Here is a 14,949-nt window from a genome sequence, read left to right as displayed (position 1 = left end):
GGCAAACAGTGCTTAGTAAACAACTTTGCTTGGGACCAACCTGACTATATTTTCTGCCTCCTTATGCCATCTTTGTTGGACATGTGTGTCCTGGATAAGCTATAAATATGTTTTTTTAAAAAAACAAAAAAACAAAATTTGAGCTTGGGACAAGTTACTTTTAGGAAGACTGAGAGGCGTCCTGTCAAATAAATAGTTGGGGACCTTATCTTTCTTATTCATAGCTATATTCCCTAAAAGGGCTTCTGGTACACAGGAGGGTCTTAATAAATATTCATTGGATAGGTGGATGGACAGATGAACAGATGGACGATGATGGATGGATGATGGATGATGGATGATGGATGGGTGGATGATGGATGATGTATTACGAATGATGGATGGGTGGATGGACAGATGGACGGATGATGGACAGATGGATGGATGACGGATGGATGATGGATGATGGATAGTTGGATGATGGATAAACCAAGAGTACAGTGTCACTGCAGCCAAGAGTACAGTGTCACTGCAGCCAAGAGTACAGTGTCACTGCAGCCAACAGAAGAGTCTTTTGAAGAAATGGTCAATCTGTCTTGTTCTGTTTGTTCAGCTCAATGAGCACAAACTGGGTAACCGGCACAGAGCAGCCAATCCCACCTACAGGAGTTAAAGCCCTGATTTTGTCCCTTCTCTTTTTCATTCTTTCTTCCTTCCCTCTTTACACATGGGAAAGGTAGAGCCTACACAAGACCAGCAGTCCCCTTTTAGAGGCTCCCTCAGCACCATGGTCTACCCTGAAAAAGGCAGAGAAAGCACAGAGAGAATAAAAATCTGTCACCATCCACGTGCGAAACCTTTGAGGCTTTGGTGCCCTGCTTTTCTCTCTGAGAAAAAACTATGAATGAAAGTCGCTATCTCGCCTATGTTTTTTTTCATTAAAACGAGAGATCTTAATTGGGAATTAGATGACAATGAAAATGGAGTGGTCGTCAGCATCCTGGTACTTCACGGTAGAGCTAGGAGAACTCACATCCTTTGTTTCTAGCTACGATATAAATTCCTCTATGGAGAAATGAAGACTCATTTATTTAGGCATTTTGCACATTTTTCTCTGCATGCTCTTCTTTACTGACCTAATGAGTTGGCGTTTCTAGGGATTTCTCATACAGAAATAGATGGCCCATGGAAAGATTACAGGCCTAGGGACTCAATGCTTGTTAGTTTGAAGGATGGAAGAACGAAGGAGGGAAGGAACAAAATTAGAGCCCTAATCCCTCCCTCAGCCCCATGTAAAGCCACTCAGCCCTTAACAGTCAAGTCAAAGGAAAGCACCTCAGGGATCCTCTCCTGATGTGTTGTTCCAGGTAGAACTTAGATTTCCCTTCCTCTGCTCGCCTTCTCTGTACTCCTGTGTCTGTAATATCCCCATACCAGCACCCTCCACACTACATTGTTCTTTTTTGGTTGACATATCCACCTCCCCCATCAGACTGTGAGTGCCTTCCCCATTACACTGTGAGTCCCAATTCCCTGGGAATCTCTAGGGCCTGAGGCAAAGCAGGGCTCTTAATGTTTGGGTTATGGAAGGAAGGAAGGAAGGAAGGAAGGGAGGGGAAAACCATTGCCAAGCTAAGATTCAAACCTATGCTGATCTGACTCCTAAGCTGGCCTTACAGCATGTGGAAAAGATCCTCGGCACAGAAAACCCAGAAATGTGGGTGTCAATCAGGATAATGACAGTAATAATAATAAAAGCAAACCTTATGTAGTATTTGCCAGGTTAAGGCTCTGTTCACACTTAATCCTTACAATAGCCCTAGGAGGTAGGTATTCTTACTATAACCATTATATAGATGAGAAAACTGAGGCACAAAGGTTTGGCAATGTGCCCAAATCATACTGTCAAAAAATCTTCCAAGAGGCTTCCCTGGTGGCGCAGTGGTTGAGAGTCTGCCTGCCGATGCAGGGGACACGGGTTCGTGCCCCATTCTGGGAAGATCCCACATGCCGCGGAGCGGCTGGGCCCATGAGCCATGGCCACTGAGCCTGCGCGTCCGGAGCCTGTGCTCCGTAACGGGAGAGGCCACAGCAGTGAGAGGCCCGCGTACCGCAAAAAAAAAAAAAAAAAAAAATCCTCCAAGTGGCCTGTAACTCACATTATCTAATGTGGCAAAACGATGCGGGACCAATTCTGCTACTGTGGCCACAAACTCACAACACACAGGAAGTGGCTCAGGAATCCCTTGGTCCAACTTCTGTGATGAGGCAGCCGAGGGCTAGGGGGCTGGTGGTTCCTAACGGACTGTCTGGGCTGAGGAAGGAAAATGGTGGATAAAGCAGGGACCAGGAGGTAGGGTCATGATAGGACTGACTCCTGGGCTGTAGGAAGAACATTGTGATTTTAAAATAACCCTGATATATTGATCTGCTTCACTCTCATCTGGACAGGTTTGCAAAGTTAGCTCTGCTGAGCTCAAGGATCTATTTGTTTCCTCTGATCCAGCATGTCTGGAGATCTATGAGCACGATTCCAGAACACTTGCAGCTGGTGCTCCGAGGACACGCAGACTCACACACTGTTGGAAGAGTGAGAACCTATATATTTTTCTGTGTTGGTTTCCTAAAAGGATTATTTTTCCCATGTTTCCAAATCTTGTGGATGAGTAACACCCCAAATGAGCAGAACTAATCTCTAGTGAGCGTTTACTTCTGCCGGACCACAGGCGTCATTCCAAGCAGCCTATGAGGTTAGGACTATTATTGTCCCCTTCCACGTATGAGGACGTGAGGACACAGAGAGGTTGCAGAAGTTGCTCAAGATCACACAGCTCATAAGCAGAGCGGCCAGGTTTTGAAGTCTGATAGTCTGACTCTGGAGTCTGTCTCAGCCGGAGAGGCAAGGAGGGTCTGTCACAGGAGGTGACGTTTGGCAGTGTCTCAGATGAAGTGAAGGAGCAAGTGGAACAAAGAGGTAAGAGTTCCTGGCCGAGAGAGAACACGTGCCAAGATCAAGAGCCTGCGAGATGAACTGACCTCACTCTTCTCTCCTGGAGGACAAGGACGGCATGATGACCAGCTGTGCTGTGGTGGGACTCAGCCTGTATGGCCTGATGCAGTCAGACAGACCTATATCTGAAGTCCTCATCTTGGCTATTTCTGTCCTTGGCTTAGGTCTAAGTTACATACACGCTTGAGCTCAATTTCCTCCTAAGGAATACGATTGTACAATATCTCTTTCACTAAATCATTTATTTATACATTCAGCAAATTTATGGAGTACATCCTACATTTCAGGCACAGTGTTAGCCCTATCAAACTCGTAGAGAGGAAGAGGGAATTTTAAAAGTTTTGACTGTATATGAAGTAAATGCAGGACGTCCCTGGTGGTGCAGTGGTTAAGAACCCACCCGCCAAGGCAGGGGACACGGTTCAAGCCCTGGTCGGGGAAGATCCCGCATGCTGCAGAGCAACTAAGCCCGTGCGCCACAACTACTGAGCCTGCGCTCTAGAGCCCGCGAGCCACAACTACTGAGCCCACGAGCCACAACTACTGAAGTCCACGTGCTCTAGGGCCCATGCTCCACAACAAGAGAAGCCACCTCAATGAGAAGCCCGCGCACCGCAACGAAGAGTAGCCCCCCTGTGCCACAACTAGAGAAAAGCCCGCACGTAGCAACGAAGACCCAATGCAGCCAAAAATAAATGAATAAATAAATTTATAAAAAAAATAAAGTAAACGCTTCCTTAGGGGAAGTGCTGAGTCCTACTTAAGGGCACCATGAGTGGGGCATCTAAACTAGGTGAGAAGGGGTGAGGCGGTGGTTGTCAACTGTCTCCATCTTTACAAGAATTAATTAAGACGATCTATGGAAACTGCTCAGCCCCTACCAAGCCCACAACGGAAGCTGGCTCTCTTCCTTCTCAGAGTTATAGGTCCCGAGAAGGAAGCATACAGTGATCAAAGCCAACCTCCCAGCCATTGTAGGAAGTCAGGGGGCTTCTGTTCCTCAAACAAGCCTGCATAAAATCAAATCAGTCAAGACAGTCCCATCCTTGGGACCAAAGAAGCTCAGCTCTCTTGACCCTTTGCGGGGGGGGTGGTGGGAACACGCACTAGCTTTATAAGAAACTACAGGTATGAGCTCTTTCCAACAAGCTGACTAAAATGTTCTTTTTTTTTTTTGCAGTACGCGGGCCTCTCACTGTTGTGGCCTTTCCCGTTGCGGAGCACAGGCTCTGGACGCGCAGGCTCAGCGGCCATGGCTCACGGGCCCAGCCGCTCTGCGGCATGTGGGATCTTCCCGGACTGGGACACGAACCTGTGTCCCCTGCATCGGCAGGCAGATTCTCAACCACTGCGCCACCAGGGAAGCCCAAAATGTTCCTTTCCTTATCCCAACAGAGAACCAGGAGCTGTTAAGTTAAAGAGGATATAACTCTTTCCTTGGGCTGACAAACAGATGTGTGGGCCACCTGTGTTAGAAGGTGTCAAAAAGATGAACTCCAAATCTGATTCTGCCTATTTAGAAATAATAATAAAGTAAGATAGAAACACCAGCCAGCTGGCAGCCTGTTGAAGAAGCTAATGGTATACCAGTGAGTATTCATCGAACGCACACGTACATTGCTGACCATTCTCTGGTCTCCTTGCTCCCTGCCTTCTTCGGTCAAAGAATTGATTCCTCTGTCGACAATTCACCCATCCTTCCTCCAGATCTCCGGCACCGCCTCCAAGCTTCACGGCTACAATCACGCCTGCCATCTCCCCTGCCAATCTATCAGCCAAACCTATTCGTTGTTCAAGTCAAAAGTGCTGCACCCAAGCCTGGATGAGGGAGGCTGAGTGGCTTATGTAACTGACCTAGCTCTTCCTGAAGAGGATGAGCCAGAAAACACCCCGCGACTCTAACCCCAAGAAATCATGGAATGTCCTTTCCCTCTGTAGGTGCCCCTGGCAGAGTGGAGAGCTCCTGACAGAGGCATGAGTAAGCTGATGAGCAGATTTCAGAGCCCGTTTGCAGTAACTGGAGAAGCACGCCCAGCAAAGCTGCAAAATGCATCTACCTAAGCCCAAGTTAAACCAAACTGCCTAGTCCAGGGCACAGCGGTATTCTGCTCATACATCCCAATTTGGCTAAGTTCTGTTCGCGTCTCCATAGAAAAGGATATAAAGGTCAGTGCAGTAATTCACTTGCAGTGTCAACACCGGCATGATTTAAAACCCCCTCAGTCATGAGATGAGGGGAAAGAGAACTCCATGGGGAGTCCTGAGATCACGTAACCCCTCGAGCTCATGATTTCTGTAACTTGGGGTGAGCCTGCCCTCTTGGGGGGACTCATTTCTGTAAAAGCATCCAGAGGAGGATCTCTGAGGCATCTTCCCGCTCTGCCTCTGTGAGACATGAGGTGCTGCAGGTCCTCTAGCAAATGTCTCCTGACACTGTCACTGTCAGTGGTCAGCCCTCCTTTACAATCTCCCCAAATGCCCTCTGGAGTCTGGACTGGTTCCGACCACGCAATGCTCCTTCCATTTGAAAGTCTGCATAAAGGAGGGACAAAGTCCAAACTGTGTCTTTGTCTGTGAGTTAACTGGTGCTGTCTGTTCCTTCCAGGCAGGATTAAGGGGTTCCCATACAGATGGTCCAGGGTCCCACCACCTCCTCTGCCCAATCTGTCAGCTCTAGAAGGACAACAGCTGAGTTGGTGTCCAGGAGATTGACTGGGAGGCTTTACAAGTACTTTGTCAACAATAATACTTTAAATCTATGTTATATATGTAATGTATATTTACACATATAATTATTTCTATTTATAAATGCAGGTGGCTTTTCCATATCTGCAGGTCCCGCATTCACAGGTTCAGCCAGGTGAGGATCAAAAATATTCGAAAAAAATTTTTCCGAAAGTTTCAAAACACAAAAGTTGAATTTGCCACATATGGGGAACGATTTACAGAGCATTTATCTTGTGTTTACAACTACTGATATAGCACTTGCACTGTATTAGGTATTATAACTAATCTAGAGATGATTTAAAGTACACAGAAGGATGCGCATAGGTTATATGCAAACACTCTGGCATTTTATACAAGGGACTTGAGCATCTGCGGATTTTGGTATCCTTGAGGGTCCTGGAAACAATCCCCTGTGGATATAGAGGGATGACTTATATACAAACAGTTAAACTGTTTGCGAGAGATGGTCCTCCTTTACAATCTCGAGCAGGGTCCATAGTTTCCCTGATACTGTGACATCTCTAGATGGAACCAAAAGGAAGAGAGAGGACTCATGCAGAAGCTCAACCTGCTTCTGCAGCAGCCTGTAGTGAGCATGGTTTACTGGGGATCATGAATTATAGTCTTGATTTACTCTTCGAAAAACCGTCTGTGAGCCCAAGAAGCAAACGAAGCAAGATATAATGGAAATAACATGGTCTTAATATTCAGACCTGAGTTTGAATTTTGGTCTTGCTCCTCAGTAGCTGTGTGACCCAGGCGGAGTAACTCAACGTCTCTGAGCCCCAGTCTCCTCAATCCATAAATGAAGACACGAGAGTTGATCTTTCACTGTGGATGTGAGGACCACATGAGGTAACACATGCACGACTCCAGACACAGAGGAGAAACACTCAAAATGTGGCTGCTGCTATGATCACAATTAAGTTGTTCCTGAGTAAATTAACATGAAATTGGCAGAGGAAAATGGTGGCCAGCAACAGCAGTGAACCCCCAAACTCTATCTCACGACCTGCATGACTGCCCAGGGGCCCTACAGTGTACACAACTGGACCCTCTGTCCCGACACAGTGGTGGGAAGAAGAGGCTTCATAATCACAAACATACCTGGCTGCTGCGTCCAGCTGTTCCTTCCTGTGAGGAGACAGGGGAGAAAAAAAAATAAACAGCATAAATTACATGTAACAGCTCCCCCTCTCCCCAAAATCTGTCCCCAAGCTTCCCTTTGATGAAGATCAAGGAGCAGGGTGGATCTCTGGGACAAGATGGTACATGTGGAGGAGAACCAGTGAATGACATGGGTTTCCCCAGCCAGACCGCAGACCCCTCCTGTGATCTAATAGGTCTGGCTCTGAACTCCAAGGTTCTTCTCAGCCATTTATTCATTTATTCATCCCCAAAATGGTTGCTGCCCCACACCTTGTGCTGGGTTCAGGTGATCTGTTTAGCAGTGGGGACAGATCAGGAAACCAGGAATTTCATAACTTAGCAGCCACACACCCCATCACTCCGTCACCACCATCATTACAGTCGACATCATCGTCACTAATGTTCAGTGTGCGGTAGTTAGTAGGCAGACACTCTTTTAAGTGCTTTTCACGTATTTAATCATCACTAGCAACCCTATGAGGTAAGTATTATTATCACCCCCATTTTCCTGATGAGAAAACTGAGACACAGAGAGATTCAGTAAATTGCTCAAGGTCTCATAGCCAGGAAGCAGCCGAGTCAGGATTCAGACCTAGATGATCTGGCTCCAGAGCCCACACTTCTAACCACGAGGCCACATGCAGTCTACACACATTCACAACTGAGACTTCGCTCAGGCTCTGCCTAGAACAGGCTTACTCCTCCTTTAAGTTCCAGCTGGAGGGGCTCCTCCTGGTGTTTCTATCTAAATTCCCAGGGTTGAGGCTGAGCTAGTATCTTCGTACGTGGAATTGGACTGGTTCACATTGTCTTAGAATGACGTGGTCGTGCGGAGGCAGAGCCTCTGCTTCTCTCAGCTCTAAAATCTGAGCACCCCCTACCCTGGCACTTTGTAAGTGCACAGGAAATACTGAATGAATACCTGGACTGTCATTGGGATCCACGGGTGGGGGAAATGGGGAGAGAATATGAGGTATGAGGAGAGAACATGAGGTAGAAGAGCAAAAGGACCAGTTGGAGAGTTAAGGCTTTCTAGTTCATGCGTCAGCTCAGCCTGTGGCTCTAGTGTGGCTTTGAGCTGGACACATCCTCTGGGCCTATTTCCTCTCCTGAAGCATGTGGACAGAAAAAGCTCTGACTTTTGGCTCCAGGAAAAGTAGGGACGGCACTAAGAGGAGAAGGAGAAGGCAAGGCAGTGGGCCAAGGGCAGGATGGGAGCAGAGGGCTCTGGGGGGGGGGGCAGTGCTAAAGGGAGGGATAAATTAGGAGTATGGGACTATCAGATACACCCTACTATACATAAAATAGACAAGCAACAAGGATTTACTGTATAGCACAGGGAGGATCTTGTAGTAACCTATAATGGAAAATCATCTGAAAAATTATATAACTGAGACACTATGCTGTACACCTGAAACACAATATTGTAAATCAGCTATATTTCAATTTAAAAAAAGAATTAGAGGCACCACTTCCATTCCCTTCTCATGCTACAGGACAATGATGCCATGCCTCCCCCTCCAGCATCAGAACTCCCCAACCTCCCCACTTCCCCCCCACCCCCCGCAAGCCAGTGACCTCCCACATGCCGCAGAGCAGCTGGGCCCGTGAGCCATGGCTGCTGAGCCTGCACGTCCGGAGCCTGTGCTCCGCAACGGGAGAGGCCACAACAGTGAGAAGCCCACGTACCGCAAAAAAACAAAAAAAAAAACAAAACCAAAACCAAAAAACTCTTTCTTTCCAGAGATATAATGGGCTTTGGCAGAAGACCTGGGTTCCGATCTTCGCTCCATTGCTTACTAGCTGGGTGACATTAGACAAGCTGATTAATCTCACTGATGCTCTGATTCTTCACCTATAAGCTTATGGCTATGAAAAATGAAAAATGGAGTTCCCCATTCTACTTATCTCCCAGGACATTCTAAAGATTAAACGAGATAGCCTGTAGGAAAACAGATCCAATATTATTTGGCCGTAGCAAAGGGTTACAGCATATAGTCCCCCTTCTCCATTTCTAAGCACTCCAGTAATCTTGACCCTGGTCATAAAAAGAACAAGTTCTGGTTCTACAATAAATTAACTGGGTCTTCTTGGTCAAGTAACTTCTGTTTCTTGGGCCTAAGTCTCAGCTTCACTTTAGTTCTAATATCTCATGATTCCAAAGCCGCACTGTCCAACGGTAGCCGCTAATCAATCATCACATATGGCTGTTTAAATTAAGATGGAAGAAAATTAACAAGTCAATTCCCAGTAACTAGTAATAGATGCTCAACAGCCACATGTAACTAGCGGTCACCATACTGGGCGGCGCAGCTATAGACAATTCTACTATCACTTTTAGGGAACAAATCTGTGTGCGTGTGTTTTTGTTGGTGGTAAGCAACATCTGGTTTTTAATGTCTGCTCTCTTCTCTGCTTGTGCATGAGGACGTACAATCTCCCATCCCCCCAGCATCTTCCTGTACCTTCTCAGCCTCCTACCACCTACTTCTACTAGGGCTACACAGTTTCCATTGGCCAGCAAATCAGAAGACCTGGGTTTGGTCCCAGCTATGCCCAACGTGATGTGTGGCCTCGAGCAAGCACCTGAGCTGCTGGGGGGGGCCTCAGTTTCTTCTCATATGAAATTGGGGTGGGACTTGACACTCTCTGAGGTTCTTTGCAATTCAAAAGTAACGATTTTATAATTTTAAGTAATCACAAAAGAAAAACAAAAAAGGCAATACCATCACTCATCACTGCTAGCCCCAAATATGCATGTATATACATACACGTATGTACACGTGTGTATACATACACACATATACTTGCAAATTAACAAAGAACTACACTTGCTGGAAACTGATATGACACCACTCTTTTTTTTTTTTTTTTTTTTTTTTTGCGGTACGCGGGGCCTCTCACTGCTGTGGCCTCTCCCGTTGCGGAGCACAGGCTCCGGACGCGCAGGCTCAGCGGCCATGGCTCACGGGCCCAGCCGCTCCGCGGCATGTGGGATCCTCCCGGACCAGGGCACGAACCAGCGTCCCCTGCATCGGCAGGCGGACTCTCAACCACTGCGCCACCAGGGGAGCCCTGACACCACTCTTAGAAATGGACTACACAACTTCATCCTTCACCATGGAAAACAGTCTGGCAGTTCCTCAAAAAGTTAAACATAGAGTTACCTATTCCACTCCTAGGTATACACCCAAGAGCATTGGAAACACATATCCACACAACATGTACCTGAATGTTCATGGGCCAAAAAGTGGAAATAACACAAATATGCATCAACTGACGAATGGATAAATACAGTGGGGGTATATATGATGGAGTATTATTCAGCCATAAAAGGAATAAAGTTCTGATACACAAGACAACATAGATGCAACTTGAAAATATTATGACAAATGAAAGAAATCACATTATAAAATTTTATTTTTATATGAAATGTGCAGAATAGGCAGAATTGAGAGAGAAAATATTAGTGGTTTGCAAAGGGCTGGGGGAGAAGAGGGAACCAAGAGTAACTGCTAAAGGGCATAGGGCTTCTTTTTGGGGTAATGAAAATATTCTGGTGGCGATCAATGCCCAACTTTATGAATATACTAAAAACCTATCAGATTGTTACTTTAAAAGGGGACCCTTTATGGAATGTGAAATCCTTTTGTAGTATATGAAATATACCTCAATAAAGTGTTCTTTCAAAAAAGTAAATCAAATAAAAAAGCCTTTAGGAAGCAGGTGAGGACACACCAGTGTATTATCAGCTACTTTTTTTTTTTTTTTTTTTGCCATTAAACATATGGAGTGGGTTGGAATATGGGCGGTGGGGGGGGGGGGCGGCATTCTTCTCCCAAGGGACGGCCTTGTTTCAGAATGGTTACCAAGTGAATTCTCTAGTGGTTTTATACTTTTGTCCTTGAAAAACGGAAAGAAATGTTCTCTCTTAGTCTAAAAGCCATTCCCATATCACGGATGCTGTCTGCAGCACAATGTATTCCTTGGAGTCTCCGACAGCTGGGACAATGCCTTATTTATAATAAATCAACGCAAAAGAATGGGCCTCTTGCCAAGACCTTGGGATGCAAAGCAAATAGAAATCTTGATTCAGAATTCAATGTGGTTGCACAAGTTCTTGTTTTTGAGTTCAAGGTCACTCTGTTCTCTTCAGGAGAAGCCACCTGCCCATTCTAAGACCCTTGTTATCCCCAGGAAAGCTGATACTATCCCAAACCCAAAATGATTATAGCAACAATCGAATGTTAGAATCAAAAAGAATCACAGAGATCATCTTCTGAGTAAATCTAATTACAAGTAAGAAGACACAGTAAACCAAAATTTATCATTCCATTATGGAAGACTTGCTTCTTCTCATCTCATTAACTCTCCCACAAGTCATCACTCCCTGAGTTTCTTTCCCTTTGCTTATTCCCTTTCAGGTCCTCCCTCCATCATCCCTTCCTACTGCTGTTACCTTGGTTTAAGCTCTCATTTCCTCTTCCCCTGAATCCTGCATTCCTTTGCTAGCTGATCTCCTTGTGTAGAATCCTGAGCCTGTCCAATCCATCCTCGCTCCTGTCACTTTCCTGAAACATACATCTGATCACGTCATTCTCTGCAGCCAATGGCTTCTCTTCGCTTTCAGGATCAAGGTCAGAGTCCTTCACAAGTCACTTGTGACCTGCATGGTCTGGTCCAATCCTTAGCATATACAATGGGCTCAAAAATATTGGTGGACCGAATGCCTGGACTAGAAAATGCCACGTGCCACTAGACCCTCTTGGGAGTAACAGCACCATAGACGCTGAGATGGGAGAGGTAAGCAGAGCCCTGAGGTTCTGGGGCCCTGCAGGTCGTGGTCAGGGTTTGGATCTTGTTCTCTTCATCATGGTTATCCAGTGGAAGGTTTTATGCAGGGAAATGAGTCAGTCATGATGTCATGAATTTTCTTAAACCTTTACCACAGTCCGGGGACGGAAGTGGAGGGAAAATTGAGGCCGAGTTCAGAGCCTGGCCCCAGGCTCCACCATGAGAGTGTGGGAAGGTGGGATGGGGCTGGGGGAGCCACCCGTCCTCACTGGGTCATGCTACGGTTCATGAACCCAGACACATGGCAGAAACACGCTTCAGGGCAGGGTTTCCACTCCAGGTATGAGTTCTGAGTGTCCCTCTACTTCTTCCAACTCAAGGGTCCTATCCACCCAGGCTTCTATCCACACACTTAAAAATGTGAGCTCTGGACCACAGTGTCTAAAATCTAGCAAAGATTTTGGGCACTTCGCTGATGGTGTCGGTGAGCGTGTTTCCTGCCTGAGTGCAACTAGCGGCGAGTCACAGGCACCTCTAGTTTCCTAAGGTGAAAGCTTAGATTACTGAGATCAGGAACCAAGATGGCGGAGTAGAAGGACGTGCTCTCACTCCCTCTTGCGAGAACACTAGAATCACAACTACCTGCTGGACAGTCATCGACAGGAAGACGCTGGAACTCACCAAAAAAGATACCCCACATCCAAAGACAAAGGAGAAGCCACAATGAGATGGTAGGAGGGGCACAATCCCAGTAAAATCAAATCCCATAACCGCTGGGTGGGTGACTCACAGACTGGAGAACACTTATACCACAGAAGTCCACCCACTGGAGTGAAGGTTCTGAGCCCCACATCAGGTTCCCAACCTGGGGTTCCGGCAACGGGAGGAGGCATTCCTAGAGAATCAGACTTTGAAGGCTAGTGGGATTTGATCGCAGGACTTCGACAGGACTGGGGGAAACAGAGACTCCACTCTTGGAGGGCACACACAAAGTAGTGTGTGCATTGGGACCCAGGGGAAGGAGCAGTGACCCTAGGGGAGACTGAACCAGACCTACCTGCTATTGTTGGAGGGTCTCCTGCAGAGGCAGGGGGTGGCTGTGGCTCACTGCAGGGACAAGGACACTGGCAGCAGAAGTTCTGGGAAGTACTCCTTGGCGTGAGCCCTCCCAGAGTCTGCCATCAGCCCCACCAAAGAGCCCAGGTAGGCTCCATTGTTGGGTTGCCTCAGACCAAACAACCAACAGGGAGGGAACCCAGCCCCACCCATCAGCAGACAAGTGGATTAAAGTTTTACAGAGCTCTGCCCACCAGAGCAACAGTCAGCTCTACCCACCACCAGTCCCTCCCATCAGGAAACTTGCACAAGCCTCTTAGATAGCCTCATCCACCAGAGGGCAGACAGCAGAAGCAAGAAGAACTACAATCCTGCAGCCTGTGGAACAAAAACCACATTCACAGAAAGATAGACAAGATGAAAAGGCAGAGGGCTATGTACCAGATGAAGGAACAAGATAAAACCCCAGAAAAACAACTAAATGAAGCAGAGATAAGCAACCTTCCAGAAAAAGAATTTGGAATAATGATAGTGAAGATGATCCAGGACCTCGGAAAAAGAATGGAGGCAACGATCGAGAAGATGCAAGAAATGTTTAACAAAGACCTAGAAGAATTAAAGCACAAACAAACAGAGATGAACAATACAATAACTGAAATGAAAAATACACTAGAAGGAAATCAATAGCAGAAAAACTGAGGCAGAAGAATGGATAAGTGACCTGGAAGACAGTATGGTGGAATTCGCTGCTGTGGAACAGAATAAAGAAAAAAGAATGAAAAGAAATGAAGACAGCCTAAGAGACTCTGGGACAACATTAAATGCAACAACATTCACATTATAGGGGTCCCAGAAGGAGAAGAGAGAGAGAAAGGACCTGAGAAAATATTTGAAGAGATTATAGTCAAAAACTTCCCTAACACGGGAAAGGAAATAGCCCCCCAAGTCCAGGAAGTACAGAGAGTCCCATACAGGATAAACCCAAGAAGAAACATGCTGAGACACATAGTAATCAAACTGGCAAAAATTAAAGACAAAGAAAAATTATTGAAAGCAGCAAGGGAAAAATGACAAATAACATACAAGGGAACTCCCATAAGGTTAACAGCTGATTACTCCGCAGAAACTCTACAAGCCAGAAAGGAGTGGCATGATATACTTAAAGTGATGAAAGGGAAGAACCTACAACCAAGATTACTCTACCCAGCAAGAATCTCATTCAGATTCGATGAAGAAATCAAAAGCTTTACAGACAAGCAAAAGCTAAGAGAATTCAGCACCACCAAACCAGCTCTACAACAAATGCTAAAGGAACTTCTCTAAGTGGGAAACACAAGAGACGAAAAGGACCTATAAAAACAAACCCAAAACAATTAAGAAAATGGTCATAGGAACATACATATCAATAATTACCTTAAACGTGAATGGATTAAATGCTTCAACTAAAAGACACAGGCTTGCTGAATGGATACAAAAACAAGACCCATATATATACTGTCTACAAGAGACCCACTTCAGACATAGTGACACATACAGACTCAAAGGGAAGGGATGGAAAAAGATATTCCATGCAAACGGAAATCAAAAGAAAGCTGGAGTAGCAATACTCGTATCAGATAAAATAGACTTTAAAATAAAGAAAGTTACAAGAGACAAGGAAGGACACTACATAATGATCAAGGGATCAATCCAAGAAGAAGATATAACAATTATAAATATTTATGCACCCAACATAGGACACCTCAATACATAACGCAACTGCTAACAGCTAAAAAGAGGAAATTGACAGTAACACAATAATAGTGGGGGACTTTAACATCTCACTTACACCAATGGTCAGATCATCTAAAATGAAAGTAAATAAGGAAACAGAAGCTTTAAATGACACAACAGACCAGATAGATTTAATTGATATTTATGGGACATTCCATCCAAACACAGCAGATTACACTTTCTTCTCAAGTGCGCATGGAACATTCTCTGGGATAGATCACATCTTGGGTCACAAATCAAGCCACAGTAGATTTAAGAAAATTGAAATCATATCAAGTATCTTTTCTGACCACAATGCTATGAGATTAGAAATCAACTACAGGGAAAAAAAAGTAAAAAACACAAACACATGGAGGCTAAACAATACGTTACTAAATAACCAAGAGATCACTGAACAAATCAAAGAGGAAATCAAAAAATACCTAGAGACAAATGACAATGAAAACACGATGATCCAAAAC

The 14,949-nt window shown here is 45.5% G+C and overlaps 1 protein-coding gene across 2 annotated transcripts in view; it reads right to left on the bottom strand.

Moving 5' to 3' along the window:
- KCNQ3 (potassium voltage-gated channel subfamily Q member 3) overlaps nucleotides 1-14,949 on the bottom strand; it is a 303,171-nt gene that overhangs the window by 26,569 nt on the left and 261,653 nt on the right. For both annotated transcript variants that reach the window (XR_010936121.1, XM_067711237.1), the window contains exon 9: nucleotides 6,824-6,846. Coding sequence is in view for 1 of the 2 variants with exons in the window: in XM_067711237.1 (XP_067567338.1) it covers nucleotides 6,824-6,846 (23 nt within the window). In the remaining variant the exon portion in view is untranslated. The remainder of the gene's footprint in view (nucleotides 1-6,823; nucleotides 6,847-14,949) is intronic.

The sequence above is a fragment of the Pseudorca crassidens genome, chromosome 17 (assembly GCF_039906515.1).
Source record: "Pseudorca crassidens isolate mPseCra1 chromosome 17, mPseCra1.hap1, whole genome shotgun sequence".
NCBI classification, from domain to species: Eukaryota; Metazoa; Chordata; class Mammalia; order Artiodactyla; family Delphinidae; genus Pseudorca; species Pseudorca crassidens.
This window is presented reverse-complemented; position numbering and strand designations above follow the sequence as displayed.